At 40.3% G+C, this 21,868-nt stretch overlaps 5 protein-coding genes across 5 annotated transcripts in view; 2 read left to right on the forward strand and 3 right to left on the reverse strand.

Annotated features, from left to right (window-relative positions):
• Nucleotides 1-86: 86 nt before the first annotated feature.
• On the reverse strand, nucleotides 87-2,492 carry uqcrq (ubiquinol-cytochrome c reductase, complex III subunit VII). The gene is made up of 3 exons (XM_084353022.1): nucleotides 2,399-2,492; nucleotides 1,442-1,613; nucleotides 87-271 (listed from the first exon to the last, which is right to left on the reverse strand). The coding sequence occupies exons 2-3, from the start codon at nucleotides 1,593-1,595 to the stop codon at nucleotides 177-179; spliced, it is 249 nt and encodes an 82-aa protein (XP_084209148.1). The 5' UTR covers nucleotides 1,596-1,613; nucleotides 2,399-2,492; the 3' UTR covers nucleotides 87-176.
• A 616-nt stretch (nucleotides 2,493-3,108) lies between these two features.
• On the reverse strand, nucleotides 3,109-5,711 carry gdf9 (growth differentiation factor 9). The gene is made up of 2 exons (XM_084353019.1): nucleotides 5,208-5,711; nucleotides 3,109-4,827 (listed from the first exon to the last, which is right to left on the reverse strand). Exons 1-2 carry the CDS (start codon nucleotides 5,581-5,583, stop codon nucleotides 3,899-3,901), a joined length of 1,305 nt encoding a protein of 434 aa, XP_084209145.1. The 5' UTR covers nucleotides 5,584-5,711; the 3' UTR covers nucleotides 3,109-3,898.
• Nucleotides 5,712-5,751: 40 nt separating this feature from the next.
• Nucleotides 5,752-21,868, forward strand: part of LOC311257413 (septin-8-A-like) — a 94,436-nt gene continuing 78,319 nt past the window's right edge. Inside the window, exon 1 of the mRNA XM_084353017.1 lies at nucleotides 5,752-5,769. Coding sequence (XP_084209143.1) covers nucleotides 5,767-5,769 — 3 coding nt within the window. The 5' untranslated portion in view covers nucleotides 5,752-5,766. The remainder of the gene's footprint in view (nucleotides 5,770-21,868) is intronic.
• On the forward strand, nucleotides 6,678-11,374 carry LOC311257410 (uncharacterized protein). The gene is made up of 4 exons (XM_084353011.1): nucleotides 6,678-6,739; nucleotides 7,599-8,399; nucleotides 8,835-9,004; nucleotides 9,467-11,374. Exons 2-4 carry the CDS (start codon nucleotides 7,665-7,667, stop codon nucleotides 10,362-10,364), a joined length of 1,803 nt encoding a protein of 600 aa, XP_084209137.1. The 5' UTR covers nucleotides 6,678-6,739; nucleotides 7,599-7,664; the 3' UTR covers nucleotides 10,365-11,374.
• Nucleotides 14,286-16,678, reverse strand: sowahab (sosondowah ankyrin repeat domain family member Ab). The gene has a single exon (XM_084352608.1). It carries the CDS (start codon nucleotides 16,451-16,453, stop codon nucleotides 15,134-15,136), a length of 1,320 nt encoding a protein of 439 aa, XP_084208734.1. The 5' UTR covers nucleotides 16,454-16,678; the 3' UTR covers nucleotides 14,286-15,133.

Here is a 21,868-nt window from a genome sequence, read left to right on the forward strand (position 1 = left end):
CAGTAGCAATGGCCTTACACTCACATGATACACTGATATGCATTAATCCAACCACAAGAACAAGTCAGAATCAAAACAATCAAGACTGTTTTTCACATAAATATCTCATCTTTATTGGCGAAACGCAGACGTGGAATTAATCATAGAGGGCAGCTTTCAGGACCGTGGCAGGTGGTTTATTCGTCATTCTCGAAGTCAGCAGGATTCTTCCTCTTGCCCTGCTCGTGGACACTGTTGCCCCAGGTGTATACCAGGTACAAGACGGTCATTGCTGCAAAAGCAATATCATATAACAAATTATCACCAGGACCATCACCATAAAGATAATATAGCAATTAAGGCTCTACGTATAATCTGGAAATCAATAATTATTAATTGTTAATTTTATATCAACCCTAATGAGATTCTAAAAAAAGGAGTATTAACCACATTTATAAAGATTTAACTCAAACATTTATTGCGAAAAAATAAGTATATAAATAAAACAAGGCACACATACTGTCAATGTAGGAAAATGGAGAGAGTTTAAAATTGTTTTTATTACATCTGCCCATTTATGTGAGGGGGTAAGCAGTGTTTGCTTAGCATGATAATCTTAAAGTTACTTTTTCCCCCTAGTTTTTTAAGTGAATCCAGAGCATACAACAACTTTTTTAAAACATCTTGACTTGAAGTTATCTTGTAAAATAGTGTTTTTGATTATTGTCTTTTAAAGTTACATTTACAACAATTGCAGTAAAGAAAGGTGCTGAAGACAATTGTGGGTATCCACTTGTCATTTGACACTTGTTGTCTTGTTGCATCTGTGACGTGACATTTAAACCACAACAGAGGCTGGGGCTAAAGCAGGTAACAGGCTTATCATATGACTGGGCACTAGCACAACTCAACACCCAGGTCATTAACCTAGAAACTAGGTGAGGATCTAGTGTGACAAGTAGAACCTGAGATCCAAAGACAACATTGCTCACAGGTTGGAGACAGTCAGAGATGGCCAACTGACTATTGATATTGTGCCAGATCAAAGTAATTAAAAATACAAGTCTCAGACTTGTCTTACAGAGCTGCTGTCTGGTAATAAGAGGCACAAACAACTTGAATCTTGAGCAGAAAAGGAGTGAATAACTAGTAGGGAACATAACTAAATGTGGAAATACTAGAATTTACAGAACAGACTATTGCAATTTTGCAAGATCACATTATAAAATTATTCATACAGTGATGATTTAAGATTTTATCCATATCATCTATCTGCATCTGAAAACAAAAATTACCTTGGCAACTCCAGGAAAACATTTTAGTTGCAGAATTGCAAGCAGAGATACATTGTAACCACTGATTATTGATGATAATTTAGATTTTGATAAATAAATAATCATATTAGTTTTAATGGCTTTATATGTAAACAACTGATGCATGATATAGCAATGCAAAAACTCACGGGGGGCAACTTTGAAGAAGGAGGTTGTGAACCGTCTCCACACATTTGGGATTCCCTTGGAGAAGTAGTTGGGGAAAGCCCTCTGCTCGAAGGGGGACAGACTGTAGGTGATAATATGTCTGACCTTGGCCAAGTTTCCGAAGTGGCGACCCATGGTGCCTTGAGAGCTGACCTGAAATGACATTAAGTTTACAAAAGTAAATTAACAAGCATGGATGAAACTTAATGCAAGTAGTCCAATATGAACAGTTTTAAATATATAGCATCTTGCTAGAAAGGAGAAAAACTATTTTCAATCTGGTTTGACTTGTTGATCTGTAATAAAAGGATACTGAACAATTTTAGAGGATTGTTTTCTGTTTGGTAGGTCTGTTTTCATGTAGATCTGACTAGCAAATGTGATTACTAAACATAAGCTAATATACGTAGCATGGCTCTGTGTGACTTTAACAATAAGTTTAACGCTTTCTTTAAGATTATCGGCCATATTTGACTTTGCATGTTTGATTATTACGTAATGATATTTGTAAGTGTTGTAGGTGAAGTACGCTGAAGTGAGCTGAAACCCTCCAAAATGGTTCCTTTCTAAAACGTTAAGGTTGTCCATCAGGTTGTTCATACAAACTTCAGTCAATAAACTGAAAGTCAAAAGGACAGATTATCTAGATACGTGATTGCGGAACCATAAAACAACAACCCCCAGCTGACGCTACAGCACAGGACCAGCCGGACTGGTTAGCCGTAAGAGCTAAATGTTAGCATCGTCAGCTAGCTCCAGTATGCTAGCTAGCTGCTAAGGTCCTTGAAACATTACCGTGACTTTTACGTTAACGTGGTCGTTTAAACGAGACACTAAGTCACTTAAATAATATTAAAGCAGATATTTTTTACACAACTCGATGATAAAAGCTGTTAAAAGTAAAACTCCACCGCTGTAAATGTGACTTTGAAGCTTACCGTGCTGCTGCGCAAAAGCGTTTCCAAATAAAGATCCGGTGTCCTTCCTTTTGACTCGCGCGTTGCTTCCGGTCGGCTGCTACACTGAGGGCAGTAGCGCCACCGGGCGGGCTGGAGGTTGATCCAGATAAAGATGGTGGAGGAGTTAACTTCAACATCAATTGAGATAATTGTGAATATATACACATGGATGACTTGAAAAGCTGTCTAGCCTGCTGACGTACAGTCCTATATTGGTTTCCTGATTTATTTTGAATTGCATAAACCTGTCACCATGGCTGAAGGCATGAATTGCACATTGTGCCCCCCATAAAGGTAGATCGGATGTGTGTAAACACTACGGATCCTAACTAAAAAACAACAGGGAGGTGAGGATACCACCATTTATTTGTAGTAGCCTATGTTTTAGTGTAATTTTACTTTATATCTGCAAGTTTTAAGAATATTTTGATGAAAATCGGGATAATATTCTAATTTGCAACTATGTTTGACAGAGTAATCCTGACATGACACTTTCATATCGTCTCATGCCTAAAAGAGAATGTGTGGGTACTGAATGATGCTGGATCTGTACAACTTAGTTATGTGCAGGGGACCCAGGTTCCCACATTATGGTCATGACCATGATTGAAAACAGGCTTTCATTTGACCTTCAAGCCCCCAGGGGTCACACATACTCTTACTCAGTGAAGTCGGAGAGATTTTGTACGATCATTTTCATTTATGCATGTTACTTTTTTTATTTTCGAACTTCTCCGATAATATGTACATTTTTTCAATATCCCTAAGCTGAGCACAGGCATGCAGTGAATTCGTTCAATTTGCATAAATAGACATGAGATGCATTTAGTCACATTCAACCAGTACAAATTCATTAAGTATGCAGTCAGTTCATACGTATACAGTCACTCAGTGACCAGAAGTAATAAATACACACTGAAACCTTGACAATTTTCATTCTGGGCATTATGAAGACTGCTGCCACTCAGAGAGCTGTCTGTAATCCCCAGGAATAAAACGATATGTAAAAAGGTTTGATAAGTGCTTATGACTGCTTTTTCACCTTTTCTCCAGAACAGGGCTACTTAAAAATGGCAACTGTAAATTAAAGAATAATGACAGACAACACACCCAAAATAAGTTAACAAAAAATAACTCAAAAAGTCATACAACACTCATTTTCTTCCTCAAGTGTGTCAGATTCAATAATATGTTGCTAACAGTAAATTGAAGAACAGGATGCACTGGCACCCTTTCTTATCACACCTTAAATAAAAGTAAATAAATGTCACCTTTGCACATTTTCATTAGGATAAAATACTTTAAGTACACCTGCTCCAGATCAAACTTATTTCATGCACAATGATTTTATAAATACTTGAAACCACTGAGCCTGGTCAGAGTATCTCACACTTGGATGGAGTCCACCTGTGGTGACTGTTGAGGAGGTTTGGGGCAATGCTCTTATTCAGCCTGTGAAAAAGGATGTTGGCAGCCGGCTTAGCGACATGTGCACCTGGTGGCGACCATGTTTTCAAACTCCTTGTACACGTATGAACCGTCCTCTTCAAAGATCATGACACTCAGGGGGCTGTAATGGGAGGGAATGCACGAGGGCCGGGGCACAGAGGAGTCGAGCTTCTCGTAGATGATGTTCTGCACCATGGTGTGGACAGGTGAACCGTAGATGAAGCCCATGGTCCTCGGGCACGGGCCTCTGCAGTACCTGGGGTTGTACTTTGGTGGAAAAACAATCCAGTGATCCAGTTTGAGCTGGCTAAATCGCACTCTGAAATCGTACAGGGCACAGTCACTTGTCGGGAATTCAGAGCTTGGAAGCAGCTCCGGCAGCTGGATATCCAGACTTTTATCACCGCGTTTGCTCTTTGAAGATTCCCTCTTCCATCGCCTCTTCGGCCCAATCCTCTTCTCTGGTTTGAAAACCATTTGCTCATGAAATGTGTTGGCTGCAGTGGCTGGCTTTTGACCTGCTTTTGAACTGCCGTCCAGTAACCTCTGGTTGGCCATTTTGTCATTGAGATACAGAAGCAGAGGAGGGGACTTCAGGATGAACTTCAGGGAGCCTTTACCCCTGTCATGAGCGGCTCTTTGTTCATCCGGGCAGGTGACGTTGATGAGCAGGTGTATGTTCTTCTTCTGAAACTTTAAGAGAGGCTGGAGAAACGAGGTGACGTCGACCTCCACCCAGTTCCTCCTGCTCTTCCTGTCTGCGGCTGTGAAGTTGAGAGCATAGTGGATCCCAGGACACAGCTGACACTGGTTTGAGTGCTCCTGCTCCTTGATACTCAGGTAGCACACAGAGTCGACGGGTGCTGCCTGGTCAAAGTTGTACAGCAGAGCCGACTTAAGAAGCTGCTCTTTTCTTCTGACTTGATCAAGGCTGTAAGAAAGAGCCTGCGTAAAACTCTCTGAAGGAAAATATGAGAAAACACAAGAGGCACCGTCACATTTTTTGCATTTTAAAAAAAAGAATCATGACACAAATGTCCAAATATCACTAAGCTAGAATAAACATCCATCTTGCACATTTGCCTGTTTAAGTGCATAATGTCACTAAGACAACACAGGTGAAACTGCCAATTCTTATTGAATTGGTCCATTTTGATTTAACATATTTCCCTCCCCAAATAATACTTAAAAAGATGGTACAAAAACAATAAAAAATAGCATATGTCAACATTTGAATCATTATTCTTTTTGCTATCAAGCCTCAGTAGCCTACTATGAATATTGTGTGTATTACACTGGGAGTGTAGTCAGCTGGGCTGTTAGGGTCTGTGTTGCTCACCTTTATTACTTGGTGCAAGACACTCGTCTTGAGGCTTGATCAGGCGGACTGTGTTGTAGATATCATCCCCGTCCAAACTCCTCTGCACTCTGGAGGACTTCTTGTAAATCTCCGTCAGATATTTCATGTACCTGTGCTCGGGTCTCATATTTTTCTTCAGGCCCGGGTTCCACCTGGACCCTCCGTGGTCTGACAGGGCTTTGAGCAGCGGGACGAGGATGCTGTCGTACGGGTAGGTGAAGTCGCCCAGGCTGTGCGGCGCGTTGGAGGCGGCCATGGAGGATCTAACCAGCGGGCAGCAGTCGGTGACCAGCAGCAGAAAAATGACCGTGTGAACATAACGAAGGACAGCTGACATCAGCATTTGTTTTCCCATTATAAACAATGAAACCTGTCAAAACTAATAGACCCTCCACTGAGAGCGCGAGGGCAACAGAACTACACACGTGCCGCGACACACACAGGTGTGTCCAATCAACTCCCCCATCATCATCATCATCATCATCATCATAAAATCGAGATTGATCAAGATATTTTCGCAGCAAACATAAGGGCTTTCATGGTGAGTATTTACTGTTTTATTTTGAAGACAAATCCTCCCGATGCCTTAATTTAAAGTTACACCGCTGAAGAAGTAGTTTTATATAAAGTTGAGGACTGTATTTCACAAAAATATCATCCACCTTGTTAGCTATTAAAGGAACCCAATCAGCCATTTTGACAATAACATTTATTTGTACCAACAGACGATTTAATGGTAACATTTGTGAGTCAGTTAACGTTAGCCAACGTTACTTGTTACAGTTTAAGTAGCTAAAGTAAGTTGTATAAATGTGTAAAGTTTTTTTTTTAAAAGTAATAAAACTGCATTGACGCAAAGTATGACTTGTGTAGCAAGGTTAAAGCCACCTAACCGTCAGAAACAGTTAGCTAGCTGGTTAACTTCACTTAACAGTTAAGGATCTGACTAGCTAGCTTTAGCCAAGGCTGCTAACTGATGTTAGCCATGGGACATAGCTTGTCACAGAGCCTACTTGTTTTTTCAACCTCATTCAAATCTAAATCCTGGGCGAGTTAACAAGAAATGAACCTATTTCACTGTGTAATCCAGCCATGGCCACGTCATAAACTCTGGTTATTGATCAATTGTCAATAATATGAACCAGTGAACAACCTGAGGACTGAGGAGCATTTTTGGTTTGTCTGTCAAAGAGCTTAGAAATTTCAAACTCTTAAAAGTTTTAGAGATAAAATATGCGTGAATCTTTCTCACAACAGAAACTAAAGTAAGTTGGAGCTGAAACAATGATCTTTTTATTAACTATTTTTCAGTATCAGGGTGTTTCCTGTTGTAAATATTGGATGAGTCAGGTGTGTTGTCCTGCAGTTCAGCAGCAGGGGACGCCATCAGTCTGTGTTGATCCCTTTAAGTTTCACTTTCAGTTTGAAACTTTCCGTGAAACAAAAAAAAAGTTTTCAGCAGGCTCAAACTGGAGCCGAGTACACGTCTGGACGGATCTCTCTGGGCTGAGGTAAGAACTTTCCTGTCTGAGGGTTTGTGATGGTTCAGGATGTGCAGAGATCCCAGTGTTTCTATTTGTATCAGTGTTTGTTGAGGCTGCAACATCATTTTTATTTGCCTTCAAATCAACATGGAAAAAGGGCGTGTCAGGCCTGTTTCTCTTCCTATTACACTTCCTACTTCAGGATGTTGTGTGTTAATTGTTCTTCAGTTAACTTTTATGGTGATTAGTAACACTTCAATATTGGTTTATGGTTTCATATCTTGGGCCATAAACACGAATAGCCACGTCTGTGTCTCTGTCTGTGTGCCTGAACATTGTGAACCTTGCCTATGGCTATATATAGAGCTCTCTTTGTTATCTGCAGCCATACTCAGGCTGACTAAGCACTCTGAGAGTCTGAGGCCTACTGTCTACATATCTGATTATAAATGGTCAAATAGGTCACTTTTAAAGTCCTTTCAACAATTTTAGGTGTTTCTACAAACATAATGGACATTGCATTAATGTGTACTGCTCATTTTGTCAGCTGGATCCAGAAGAGGCTTAGGGTTAGCATTCCACATTTAGGAAATAGCATGCTAGCTAGCAGCAAAGAACAGCAGATTAAAGATTAAATATTAAATATCACCCTTTTTTAAAAAAAATGTTCGAAACATTTGTACGTTTCTATTAAGCTTAAGCCTTAAAAATAATGTGCATGTGTCAACTCACTTTCAGAAAGAAGAGAGAGAGTGAGAAAGTTCAGCTGGTCTGGGTGCGAGGCTGAGTATAGACCATGTGACCAGACCATTTGCGTTACATGGTCTTCATCACAGATAGTTTTCTCTGGTGTTCTCTAATCCGTCTTCTGACTTTCTTTTTTCAGACTTCATCGCACAGTGACAGTTCTCTGTTTTCTCGTTGGAGGATAAGGTTGATCTTCACCTTCATCATGTCTATCGCTGACGAGCTGCTGGAGCTGATGTTCTCCTGGATCAAGGAGAGGGAGTGCTGTGCAGAGCAACTGAGGAAACTGGCCCGGGAGCTTGAGTCTCTCAGGGAGAAATGCAACGCCGCAGAATGTTTTGGCAGCGTATCATCTGTGGTTGGAGCAGCGAGTCTGATTGGGGCCGGCGTGGCCACTTTCTTCACCGCTGGAGCAGCTGCTCCATTTTTAGCTATTGCAGGAGGAGTATATACGGGTGTGGGTGTCACCGTATCTGTGGGTACCAAAATCACTGAGCACTTCTTATCCAGTGACACCTTGAAAGAAGCGCAAGAGATAGAAAAGAAGAGCAACAAGATTGCAGAAAAAATCCAGAAACGGTTTGAGCAACTGAATGCAGAGGTGAAGGAGAGGAGTCCCTTCGCAGACTCAGATGAGGTGGACCAACATGTCATGTCTGAAATTGTGGGAGCCATGGCCAGACGAAGTGGGCTGAGGCAGAATATTGATTTCAGCAGAGAGTTTTTTTCTAATCCAGCACTGAGAGCCATGATGATGAACCAGAGCTCCAACTCTGCAATGACAGCTGGACTGACACTTCAGGTTGTCAGTATTTTAACATTTTTCTCATTGAAAAATGGTGGGAAAAAATTTGATATTTTGTTTGCTGAAGGAGCCAAACAACTCATGAAACAAGTGGCCACGACTGGATTCAAAACAGCCCTTAAAGGAGGAGCCATGGTAAGATTCACTAACTACAGACACATTAACTACAGACACATTACAAAAATTGCATTGATTGTAGCGACCTGATTGGACAAAAACAAATAACCTACAAGCCACTGCGGGGCTGCTACACCGGTACTTGCCTAATTGAGGCGGCATCTTCATGTAGCAGTTCGGTTTAGTAATTCACACTCACAAACGTCTGTGCAGCCATATATCCATTAATAACAAAACAAACAAACAAAAGCTCAATGGTTGCACATAGACAATTTGTCACGGCTCTGAATTTTCATTGATTTGGACACTGCAGGAAGGAGTTCAATGTGACTTCCTGTGTCCGCTTTGTGGCACTCGAGAACACTCAATAATTACATTTCAGGTTCAAGTATATGAAGTGTAAACCACAAAGTGTAAATTTACTTTAAATTAACTATTCATCTTCATCATCAGGTTGTGGGAGGAGCTGTTGGAATGGGGTTTGCTCTTTATGAAGCAATTGACAGCTGGCAAGAACTAATTAAGAAAAACCATGTGACTGAAGCAAGCCAATCACTCAGAGATACGGCATGCGACATTCGGAAGATCAGCCAGACACTGAGGGAGCAGTTCAACGGCATGAGGTACGATGGGGGCAATATACAAAACGTGTTTATTGCCAAAAATTAAAAAGGGCCGACTTCCTGTTGGGTTAAGGTCATTGCACCAAGAGACCTTTTTGTAGGTCTTCCTGTGATGCACGTGTACTGAATTTCATAGATGTACGTGAAAGTAGTACCAAGGGCTGCATTCTAGGGGGCGCTAGCGAGCCATGTCGCACGCTGTTAGACACCCATAAAATATGTAAATCACCATGTTTGAATTATGAGTTTTTGAGCATGTTAAAGCCCTCAAAAATGTGGTTCATTCAAGAGGATACTAATAAGTCCTTGCATTTCAAGTGGGCTTTCACATGCTTAACTATGATTTTTCTTAAACTGCGGAGAGATTTATTTACCGCCCCAAATAGATCCTGGTAAGACGTTGTTTTAAATTTGATGACAAACAAAATGACTGATTCCTCATTTTTGTAATTCCTCCTCCAGAGAAAAGTTTGAGGAGTTGGCAGAAGTGAAGCGCATCATTGAAAACAGCGACAGAAGCTCTGAGGAAAGAAGGAGACTGATAGATTATGTAATAAGAATGTCTCAGGATGAAGTGGTCAAGCAATGGCTGACAGAACATTATGATTCTGCTGCCTTCTTTGGACTTGTGGACATGTTTCATTTCCTGAAACAAGAGCTCGATAAGAAAAAGAAGAAGACGGACCGTGAGGACATCGACATCACCTTTGTGGCACACGGAGCGATTGAAGGGTTCATGATCCCAGCCCGCTGCCTCCTGCCTCTGCCCTCCATCAAAGATGTGCTCCTGTATTCTCCCTGGAACTGTGCTATCAATGCAGATGTAGCATATGGTATTGCTACAGGAATGATACAGCCTCAGAACAGGCTCTTCTTCTGTATGAAACGAGGCTGTCGATACCCTGATTTCTACCATCAGCCCGGCAAATTGCCCCTCTACTGGAACTCAATGAATGCAGCTAGAGAATGGATGATCCCAAATATCAGCGTTAGCCCTCTCAAACCACCACTGGATGATGCATGGAATGGCTTCGTGTTTCTACAAGGTAGACATGGTGAACCTGCGATAAACCGTATCATCATCCCGTTCATCCTCCCAAGATGGTTGAGTTTTTTCGAAAACATCCCGTTCGTGATCGTCACCTTGGCCCTGTCACTGGTGCTGTTTTTCTCCAGTTACAGAGCAACCGTCCATCTCGCTGCCTGTCTGGGTAGATATGAAGGAGCAGCACTGAATGAGGATTACCTTAGGGCTCAGTACGCCTGCACTATCGACCAAACATATATGGCATCTTCAGAGGAAATGTACTACCACAGAAACACTGACCTGTACAGAGCCTTTAAAGCTGTGTTTGGTTAGAGATCTTCTGTGTGTTTGAGGTCGTTTCAGTGTCAAACTGAACAAAATACAAAGTTGTGAATTTAGTGATGAAGAGATGTTTCAATACTTAGATTATCAGTTCCAGTTCAATTTCATGGTGGATCTCAAGTTTTGGTTGTTTCATTTAAACATTTCTTTAAATGTGTCAGTGTTAGCCTGCTGGATAATTTTAAATTGTACTAAGTAGAGCGCATACGTCCACCAAGGCACCAACAGTCCCCTGTAATTCAATCAAGCCAAATAACAAACCAACAAACCAGCCAACCGATCAATGTACGGGACTGAATACAGGAATATACAAAGAAACTAAAGTCATTCATAAACATTTTGATGCTTTAAGCTAAAGGTTCCCTGTGCCTGTGTTGGACTGCACATGGAAAACACACTTACCCATTGACCTTTGATCTCTAGGATAAGGGAAGTCAAGAAAGAAAAGGAAGAGACCTAAGAAATCCAGCCTCATCCCCATTTATCCTCATACAACTACTTCAAAATCTGCTAATTACCAGGATACCACGCTGCTATCTAATGAGTTTTGGTAATAACTTTACTTTAATAAGCCAGTACCACATGTGTGTATTTGATATTAACCAGTATGATTATTTACTTGTGATTTGAGTGCTTTTTTTTGCCCCTTTTGGGCACTTGGTTTGTGAAGGAGTACGTCACTGCCCTTAAAGAGAACCTGCAGGAGCTGGTTCATCAAAGTGGCTTCTTTAATGTCAACTGAGAGAGATGATAGATCTACAGAAATACACTACAGGGACAGAAGTGTGCCTCTGCTAACCTAAAAGCACTCATCCTGTCCTAAGTGGGAGCATGTGCTTGACAATGTATCGAGGGGGTAAATAACATATTTTCAAATCAACATGGGATCTCAGGGCTTGTGGAGATGTGGATTACGCCTGACAAGCTGTACGGGGCCATTCAATGTTTTGTTTTCAGTTGTTTTCTCTAATGTTTCAATAAAAGTCCTAATTTACTCTTCATGGAGCATGTGTGCGAGTGAGTTTGTATGTGTGTCTGCTGGACACACTGGGTCAGTAGATCATGACAGAATTTTCACTTTTGGGTGTACCTTTAATTTAAAGCTGCTGACTAATAGAGGGCATGAATTATATTCAAAACAAATACACAGGATATCACAGCCTTGATTTATAGTACTGTTATCAGTTTATCATCAGTTTATCATGCTAAAAGTCATCTATGTTTGAAGTGAAACGGAAAAACAGCCTCTGGAAGGGACTTTCAAAATTAGCATTTTCTTGAAAAAGTATCTTTGAAGACTTGACTGATGTCAAACACAGTTCAGTAATATGTTTAAAGAGCCATGTAGCCAAGTTTCACTGACATGGTAATATTAGACTGTTAATAAAGTGTGTTAATGTGACACTACAGAGGTGCTGTACAAAGAAAGTGTGCTTGCAATATTTCTTTTACAAACTTCATCACCACATTGTGGTTTTAAGTGTATTGTATGGTGAGTTGTGTTGCAGTACACTGCCAGACTGCACTTTGTGGAACTAATTGTAAACCAAATGTGCAGGAAATTGCAAATATGCGAAATACCTGACCTTGACTAAGCGGTGTTACTGTACACTGGAGGTTTTTCTTATCTTTGGCAGTTTGGTCACTGTGTACTGAGGTTTGTGGAAAGATAAACACTGCTGTAGTTTAAAGATTGGTTGGCAGTAGGACACAGCATCACGAACATAGTTTACCAACTTTAAAGATGCATTATATAGTTTTGGGTAATAAATTTTAATCAGAAAAGAAAAAGCTCTTCACTGATTGTTTTTTTTATGCATAAACAAACTAAATAAACAAACTCTTCTTAATCTAATGCTATAATTTGAAACAAGTGTGTTGTCCAAATGAAGGATTTCAAGAAAATGATAGGTTTGTCTGATATTAGCACAGAGTTTGAGTTTGTAACCCTAACCCATCAGTTTGATTATTTTATGTACATTAATTAAGACAGTTGGAAAAATATTCCTACTAATGTAATGGCATTGATTTCATCCGTTCAAGCAAATTTAAGTTGGAAGTTATTGTTTTGCAAATGCTGTACATATAGACACATTTTTCTCAAGCACATATTACACTGTATTTTACTTTAACTTTGCTTTTGTACTTTGCAATCTCACAAATATCATCACAGAACAGTTTGAAATACCATTACAGGCCTTCCTGCTGATAAAAAAATAAAGAAGTAGTATCAATGAATTACCAAGCTTAACTAAAATAAACTTCTTTGTCGACTACTTCAGTGTTTATTTTACTGCCATGATAATGTTTGCATGCTGCTCCCTCTTCTGGCCTGAAATGTGAAGAGCAGCTAAACACAACATTACTCATCATCTGTTAAAATCATCAAAGATAAACTCAAAAAACATGTCATGTGTTTTATTTTGAGAAACTGATTCAAAATGAAGAAATAACAACAAAGGGTTGGACTGCTCAGCCCTAGTCAACCACTGAAAAACACATCAACCAAGATGGTAAAATAAATCTTGTGAGCTAAATCAATGCTCAGGCTGTGTGAGAATAAAGTTCAGACTGCCTTCATTATTATGCTAGCAACAGCTTTTTGTATAGTGGTTGTCACTGTGGAGTTGTATAATGACTGGTTGTTGATTGATTTTAGGGGATTCATCATTTTGTGGATGGTAATGTTTTCCTGTAATGCCACCCACAGGACATGTTTCTGCAAGTGTTTCTAAAAATAGCAAAATTATGTTGTTTGTGCCATCCAACACTTTCATATTATGATGGGTAACTGTAGTTTCATGGGACCAGAAGCTGGTTTTAGAGTTGTAGCTGTGTCTTATTTCCACGCCATAGTCTAATATACTAATCTGCTTATTATACTTTTCTCAAGTAGCTGTTAGTGTGAAAAAACGCTTGAGGTACTTTTCCATTTTCCTCCTGACAGGAAATGATACCACACCACAGTATTGTTGGACAACCTTTGATGTTTGTGAATGTAGTCTGAAGAGCCACAGGAAGCCGTTCTGTGCTTGATTTCCTTTTATGATCATTAACTTGTCCTGCAGTATGAAAGTTTAGAGGTGGAAATTTAAACACAATGTGCTCTTCTGCGTTGCACAGTTGCTACAAGTGCAGCTGTCCTTTGTCCGGGTCATTGTGCAAGCAGCTTCTTTTGCAGATAACAAGACAAAGGACATTGTTCTGGCTCTGTTTTGCTTATGGCTTCACTGTCTGAGCTCCAACTCTATTCATGTGATCAGGGATTGTTTTTCTCCAGGTCAGTTAAGGATAAAAAGTGTGTTTTTGTACATCACAAATTAAGGCAGGTTACTGTTTTCAAGCATGTTTGGTAACAACATGAATAAATGACAACATGAATATTAAGTTGTTTTTAATAGGTTGTTTGTTTTCTTTAGTTTTCCTTGCAATTTAATCTTTGGCTTCATGTTTGAAGAACTTTCTAATCTAAAATCCTTTCTAATCAATACTAAAAAGATGAATTACCGCGGGCTGTTGGTGATATGGCTTGGAATGTTTTTGGTTTTTTTAACCACACCAGTCAAGAGCACGAAGCCCACGTTGACCCACAAAAGGCAGCCGTTCTCATCCCTCACAGCTCAAGTTCACAAAGAGGTTTACAGAGGAGACATTCCTCCACCACGTCTAGTTGCCTGATTTGCATAGCTGGCCTCCACAAAGGTCGCCTCTGCTTTTATTTAAGTCGAGAGGCAGCTTTTTAAAAATGTTAATACCTGCTATTCTTTTCTACAACAGTTTTTGTTTTCCCTGCAAAATGGCGGGGGAAAGGTCGATCAGTGCCTCCAAAATGACGTCTTCCAGTGTCCTGTTTTGTCCACAACCCAGAGATATATTCAGTTTACTGTCACAGAGGAGGAAAGGAACTGATAATTGGTTATCAAAATAACTGAGGAGTCATTTAATAGCTGACAACTGATCCATGTGAGGACAAAAAAACAATAAGCAGCCAACATCAACAACACACTGACAGTTGTGTCATTTGTCGGTTTTATATTTCCTCACACCTCAAAGTAATGACTCGAGAGGTAACTGCTAAAGGTTTATTACACATCATGTGATGGAAATACGTGTGACTATCTCTGATTGTGTTAATAGGAGGATAAATACATTAAATGGGTTAATTCAGTGCTAATACATGCAGCTCAACTAATTAAAAAAGGATGATTAAATTATAAATACTATTTATAAATAGCATAACCAACAGTGATACACTGTACAAGTAGTAAGTACTGAGAGACTATACATCTGTAATCCAGTTATACAGTTTAAGTGATCTAAAGGAGAATCAACAAGTTGTTTTTATATTTACAGAATATACAAACGGAGACAGTATCATCTAGAGGTGTCACGGTGTCGATTTCAAAGGCAGTGTGTTTAAATCTTTATATTTGTTGAATATTATTTGATCTTGTCTGTCTGCAGGAGCCCCCAGGAAAAAGTCAAACTAATGTTGTCAGATACCCCTGTCTATTTAAAGAAGAGTTTCAAAATCTAAAAGACAGTTGTCAGAGCACAACATCACTGATTTGTAGATCTTTTCCAAATCCAGATGTGTCTAACAACAGCAAAGCCGTCAATGTTTCAACTTTTTGTAAATCGAACCGTGACCTTAAACTTGAAAGTCAAATCTAATTGTGATAAACTTGACACCCTCTAGTATCATGTCTCTGATTTCAATCCTGTCCGTCTCACAGCTTCTGTCGTGGTCCGTGTCGCTCTCACCAGTCATGAGCAAACTTTGCTGTCTTTTGTTTCTTCCCTATGTGAGGCTGGAACAGTTTACTGATGGTGTTGAATCCTTTCGATTGCTCCCTGTACTCCTCATCCTCTGTCTTCTCCCTGCACTTGCTCTGCTGCAGTCCTCCCAGAAGAGCTCTGACATCAGCTGGCACACCTTTGCCCAGGTAGTGGAAGGCCTTCTTCCCATCGTTATCCCTCTCATTGACATTGGCTCCATACTTCTGCACGAGCAACACCATCACTTCTGCGTGGCCGTGTATGGCTGCGATGTGTAAAGGTGTGTATCCTCCGTGCGCTTTGCTGTTGATGTTAACACAAGTGCCTCTTTTCCTGGACACATCCATGAGCTTGTGTATCATCTCGCTGTTGCCGTCCTTGGATGCCCAGTGCAGAGCTGTGAAGCCTGACATGAAGTCCTTCTTGTGTGCCAAGCGTGTGTCCTTCAGCAGCAAACCGTAGATCTGTCCCCACAGTCCTGCAGCACACTTCACCAACCACTCGTGAGCTAAAGGCTCCAGAGGCACAGACTCTGAGTACTTGGCATCATCTCCTTGTCTTGTGGTCTTGCTTTGGGGCCTCACCTGGGGGAAGCCTGGAAGTTGGATGTCCTCTGCCTGTCTGTTTTTCCAACATTGGGAGGCACTCTGTGCAGCCTTCCTGCAGGCTGGGAAGTTCAGAGGTGGCACTGATGGTGCAGAAACGTTGTTTTCTGCAGGTTGATGCGCTTGGGAATTTAATCCAGCCTGTGTCACCGGTGCTCTCGGTGGAGATTTCACCGCTATGACCGCAAACACAGCCCCAGATTTCCTCGCTCTGCTCGGCTGATCTGCGGAGATATTCAGGACTTTGACGGTGGTTGTGTCCGAGCTGCTAATGTCCCCTCTTTCCTGCACACTGTAACACTTCTCATGTATGTTTGAGGGGTAGCGCACGTTATTGTTCTCAATGTCGGAGTAAATCGTCCTGTCTGGCTGGGCTCGGTGAGGAGATGTGTAGGAAAAGCTCGTGTTTTGGCTCGAGAAACTGTCATCCATCTGCTGCTTGTGCGCGGCATCGTGCTCCACCTCTCTCACAAAATCCTGGTATCTTTTCTTCACGACCACAAACTTCACCTCGTCGATCTGTTTGACCACGGCGACGCTGTTCACCAACTTCTTGAAGAGGTCCCTATTGTGCTGCTTTTCCGCGGGATCGCTGCAGCTGATCTGACTCCTGAAATTGTTGAGCAGCTCCGAGTTCTTCACTTTGCCTCCGTGCTCCAGCAGAAAGGACAGGATGGACTCTTGGGTCAGAGCCATTTTGTCCTGCCGGGGGTCCAACTTCTGAAGACGACAGAACAGAGGTGATTAAACAAAGCCAGACGGATAATCTCTTCGTCCTCCGTGCTCCCCTCTCTGTGGTCCTCCTCCACCAACCTGCTGCTTCCGGCGGCTCTTCACTCAACATCACCCCGGCTGATGTCACGACTCTCCCCGTTGGACTGTCTGTGGGCAGGGCGGCCTCACTGTGGTGGTCTCTATCAAAGCTGCTGCTGTTTATTGTATTATTTTTATATTTACATAATGATATAAGAGTCAAATGATGTGTATATCTATCCTTGGTCTAGTTTAAAGGGGCACTATGTAGTTTTGGAGATGAAATATTAACATGTGCAATATTAATGAGGTAATAATACAAACTCGGAAATATTTATTTTTTCCCATAACTGAATAAACAAGCTGTTATCAGAGGAAAATAAGGTCAGCAGAATATGTTTGAAGCTAGACAGGTGGCAGGGTCCGCCACATATAAACAAAGTAAAAACATTATGAAACTGTGTTGTCCTTAAAGGTCAGTTTGTTTATTCAGTCATGAAAACAAAGAGAGTTTGTTTATTTACCATAGAAGATCTTTCTCTTCTGATTAAAATGTCATCATGCACCTTTAACACAGCAACTTAATAAGGCATCTAACAATCTGTTCATCTTTATATTTAATATATTTTGATAATTAATCAGTGATGTGTCACATTAAAAATAGCCCACATTTTCCCATTAAAACCTTTGTGACCCATGATATTGAATACATTTGAAAATCTTTAAATAAATCCATGAGAAAAGATTCATTTAAAAAAAAAATCAGCACACAGTTTATACAAGAACCTGTCCGATACTCGATTTGTGAGGATGATGCCAATATTAGGGAGTAAATAATTAAGATATCAATATATCAGCTGCTATATATCAGCTATACAGACAAAGGTCTGCAGTGATCCCTAAAATGTGGATATCAAACACTTGCAACAAAGATATTAAATAAACAAATAAACTTTGTTACCCAAAATGACATCAGCACAGAAAAAGTCAATTTAACTGGAAATGTAATAAATTACTGTATCTTTTTCTGCATTAAAATATGTTTTAATCGTAAATTTATATCATCGTATATTTGACTACATAGGAATTACTCATTAACAAGTCATAACTATCAAGTCATTCAGCCATTATGCTCCTAGCCGTTGGAAATATTAAAACTTTTAAACACAAACTAAAAACCTTTCTATTCGGTCTTATCATAACCCTGTATTCTTATTGTCTAGATTTTATATAGATTTTTATTTATAGTTTGCTGTTATTGTTATTATTATTATTATTATTATTATTATTATACTCTATTTCATTCACTTTTTGAAATCAACTTTTATGTGCAATATTTTTTTAATCTTTTATTTTATTGCTTGTTTGCATCTTTTATTCTTTGTATCATATTATTTTAACAATTCATTTTATTGCAGTTGTTGTGCATTGGTCTCCAAAGTCTCTATATGAAGTGTTTTCTTAATATAACATGTTTTTCAGTCACTTGCAAGGATTTTGATTATTTCGAAAGGTGCTATAAAAATTAAAACTGCAAGCAGTGATGAACGGGCCCTCGCCCCCCCACGTACGTTGGGCTGTGGCGCCGTCAGAAGCCGCACGCCCAGATGTGTGCTTGCCCCTTGCCTGTGTAAATGTCCTACCTAAATGGGATTCGTGTCACACAAAACACAACAGTGACACCTTCAGTGACTTCCTGTGTCCAGTGGGTGGCACTATAGATACGACGCAGTATTGATGCAGAGACGTATTTTGGGTGAAGAATTTGCAGAAAAAGCAGATTTTTTCAAAAGCTGAAAAGGAAGAAAGGCTGAAAAGTAATAGGTTGAAAGAGCTTAAAAAGCTGAACATTTTGATAGTTGAACTGTTTCTCTAGCTGAACATGAAGCTGAATGTTTTGATAGCTGAATGGTTTCTATAGCTGAACATAAAGCAGAATTTTTGAAAAAGCTGAAAAGGTTGAAAAGCTGACAGTAATAGGCTGAAAGAGCTTAAAAAGCTGAACAGTCTGACAGCAAGACAGTTTCTGTAGCTGCACAGATGCTGGAGCAGTAGCAGAACCAAAGGTGAAAATGTCCCCATAAGAATGAATGGGAAAACACCTCCCAAACACCTGCAGGTTTAGAAAAAAGTGTAATGGTTATGGCCAAAATATGCATACAGTGAGTAACAGGAGACATTGCTGAACCATGTGATGTATTTTTTATTTCTGTAGAGTGAAAAATGAGGGCACAAGAGCGAGAGACAAAACCGGTACCGTCTGCTCCACTCCAGAGATTTAGGCTCAAAGTTAACACTGCGGCTTATGGCAGAGTTGCTGGAGTTCTTATCACTCTAGGGCTTCCACAGCCAAAACTTTAAGTCGCACATCTGAAATAAGATGATCATATGAAAGCCAACAAGATTTCCTACATTTCTATGTATATATTGTCTATGTGAAGTAAAAGCTGTGGGACCCAAATCAAGCAGAAGAGAGTTTTTTTCTAAAGTTTCTGCAGCTGCTCTGCACTCTAGCGATGATGTCACCCACTCTAGCTCACGCAATACACACCCATTATAAACCCAGAAGAGGAGCTAAAAATCCTTCAAACTAGCTGTTCTTTCATCTTTTAGCAATAAAAGCGCCACCTATTGGTTGATTTGCACCAAATTTTGTACAAACCCTCATCAGGCCATCCAACACAATTACAAAAAGTTTAGTGTTAATTGGACTGTATTTCATCAAGATAGGCAAGACTGTGTGTTTGGCCACAATGTGCAGGAAATTGTTGTTTTATATTTTGGGCGTTCTTTGGACTATCACAATTCTTTTAATAACTTTTTGTCAGGAGGGTCCATAGATGCTGTGTGCAAAGTTTTGTGGAAATGGGACAAATTGCCTAGGAGGAGTTCGAAAAAATAGGTTAGCGGTATTTAGCGAATTTGCGAATGGAATTCTGGCGCGAAAGTGGGCACGGCCTACATCAATCAATTCATCTGGATTCAGGGAACACGTAGACATAGGGTTTTAAACTGTGCGACATATTATGTGGGAGTTATTAGCCAAAAACGGTTTTGTCTTGATAACAGCGCCACCTGCTGGTCATTTTTGGTGTGTGAGTTACAGGGGCCAGTCTATACCACCCCAATGAGTTTCATATCCATAAGTGTTATGGTGTTGGCACAGTGCCAAATCTAAGATGAAACTGCCACCAGAGCGCCACCTAGTGTCAGATCGGTAACACATTCGTCAGGTATCCTCAGGAGGCCATTGGCAACGAGTGTACCAAGTTTTGTGTTAATCCGACCAACCGATGTTGAGATATAAAATAGTTGAATTTAAACAGCGCCACCTGGTGGTCATCATCCCAAATTTTGAACAGAGCCTTAGGGCCTCATGTGGAAGTAGGATCCTGAGTTTGAAGTCATTCGGACACACCGACGTGGAGATATGCAACACTTCCTGTCTGGAGCGAAATCTGCAGGAAGTTATAATTTAATAACTCGAGTATTCTTTGGTATATCAAAATTCTTTTAATAACTTTTTGTCAAGAGGGTCCACAGATGCTGTGTGCAAAATTTGGTGCACGTCGGTCAAAATGCCTGGGAGGAGTTCGAAAAAGTAGGTTTGCGACATTTGGCGAGCTAGCGAAAAAAAACGTTAGGCGGAAGTGGGCGTGGCCTATATCAGGTGATTCAGCACAATTCACTGAAGGCGGGGATATAAGGTTTTTGAATGTGTGATAAATTATGCGGGAGTTATTAGCCAAAACGCACTTTCCTTGAGTATAGCGCCACCTAGTGGTGAAAATTCACAACAACAATAGATTATAAAATTTTTCGCCAGGTCTGATCTATATTCCAAGTTTGGCGAGTTTTGGGGTATGTTCAGGCAGTGAAAAATGCGATTTTGGGGATGGAACAATAATAATAATAATTAAAGCTGCAAGCAGCGATGAACGGGCCCTCGCAGTCCACGCGTGTCGGGGCATGCTGCTGTCGCAGCGTGCTGCTGTCGCTACATGCTGGTGTCGGGGCTTGCTCATGTAACAACTTCCGTTGAGGAGTCAAAAGTGGAGGCAGTGAAGCTGTTGTTTCGTAATTTAGCAATAAAAGCGCCCCCTATTGGCCGCTTTTCACCACGTTTTTCACAAACGGTCATCGGGCCATGGAACACAATTAAAACTAGAAAAATTGTATTTCCTGCGAAAATACAGTGTGAATGCTGACGGCTGAAGTTATTTTGCAAAATCTGCTGAATGTGCTGGAAAATGCTTGCCTAATGCATAAAAAAATGCCTAAAACTATGAGAATGAATGGTCAAGAATTTGCAGAAAAAGCAGATTTTTTCAAAAGCTGAAAAGGAAGAAAGGCTGAAAAGTAATAGGTTGAAAGAGCTTAAAAAGTTGAACATTTTGATAGTTAAACGGTTTCTCTAGCTGAACATGAAGCTGAATGTTTTGATAGTTGAATGGTTTCTATAGCTGAACATAAAGCTGAATTTTTGAAAAAGTTGAAAAGGTTGGAAAGCTGAAAGTAATAGGCTGAAAGAGCTTAAAAAGCTGAACAGTTTGACAGCCAGACAGTTTGTGTAGCTGCACATATGCTGGAGCAGTAGCAGAACCAAAGCTGAAAATGTCCCCATAAGAATGAATGGGAAAACACCTCCCAAACACCTGCAGGTTTAGAAAAAAGTGTAATGGTTATGGCCAAAATATGTATACAGTGAGTAACAGGAGACATTGCTGAACCATGTGATGTATATTTTATTTCTGTAGAGTGAAAAATGAGGGCACAAGAGCAAGAGACAAAACCGGTACCGTCTGCTCCACTCCAGAGATTTAGGCTTTAAGTTAACACTGCGGCTTATGGCGGAGTTGCTGGAGTTCTCGTCACTCTAGGGCTTCCACAGCCAAAAGTTTAAGTCACACATCTGAAATAAGATGATCATATGAAAGCCAACAAGATTTCCTACATTTCTATGTATATATTGTCTATGTGAAGTAAAAGCTGTGGGACCCAAATCAAGCGGAATAGAGTTTTTTCTAAAGTTTTTGCAGCTGCTCTGCACTCTAGCGATGATGTCACCCACTCTAGCTCACGCAATACACACCCATTATAAACCCAGAAGAGGAGCTAAAAATCCTTCAAACTAGCTGTTCTTTCATCATTTAGCAATAAAAGCGCCACCTATTGGTTGATTTGCACCGAATTTTGTACAAACCCTCATCAGGCCATCCAACACAATTACAAAAAGTTTAGTGTTAATTGGACTGTATTTCATCAAGATAGGCAAGACTGTGTGTTTGACCACAATGTGCAGGAAATTGTTGTTTTATATTTTGGGCGTTCTTTGGACTATCACAATTCTTTTAATAA

This window comes from Pagrus pagrus (genome assembly GCF_965226575.1).
Source record: "Pagrus pagrus genome assembly, chromosome: 5".
Taxonomy (NCBI): domain Eukaryota; kingdom Metazoa; phylum Chordata; class Actinopteri; order Spariformes; family Sparidae; genus Pagrus; species Pagrus pagrus.

Excerpts from the sequence above, each read along its gene's own strand:
- uqcrq (XM_084353022.1), bottom strand. The coding sequence starts at position 1,595 with ATGGGTCGCCACTTCGGAAACTTGGCCAAGGTCAGACATATTATCACC. Across the intron at positions 272-1,441 it reads CTTCTTCAAAGTTGCCCCCC|CAATGACCGTCTTGTACCTG; the intron begins GTGAGTTTTTGC and ends TTGCTTTTGCAG.
- gdf9 (XM_084353019.1), bottom strand. The coding sequence starts at position 5,583 with ATGGGAAAACAAATGCTGATGTCAGCTGTCCTTCGTTATGTTCACACG. Across the intron at positions 4,828-5,207 it reads TCTTGCACCAAGTAATAAAG|AGAGTTTTACGCAGGCTCTT; the intron begins GTGAGCAACACA and ends ATTTTCCTTCAG.
- LOC311257410 (XM_084353011.1), top strand. The coding sequence starts at position 7,665 with ATGTCTATCGCTGACGAGCTGCTGGAGCTGATGTTCTCCTGGATCAAG. Across the intron at positions 8,400-8,834 it reads CCCTTAAAGGAGGAGCCATG|GTTGTGGGAGGAGCTGTTGG; the intron begins GTAAGATTCACT and ends CTTCATCATCAG. Across the intron at positions 9,005-9,466 it reads GAGCAGTTCAACGGCATGAG|AGAAAAGTTTGAGGAGTTGG; the intron begins GTACGATGGGGG and ends TTCCTCCTCCAG.
- sowahab (XM_084352608.1), bottom strand. The coding sequence starts at position 16,453 with ATGGCTCTGACCCAAGAGTCCATCCTGTCCTTTCTGCTGGAGCACGGA.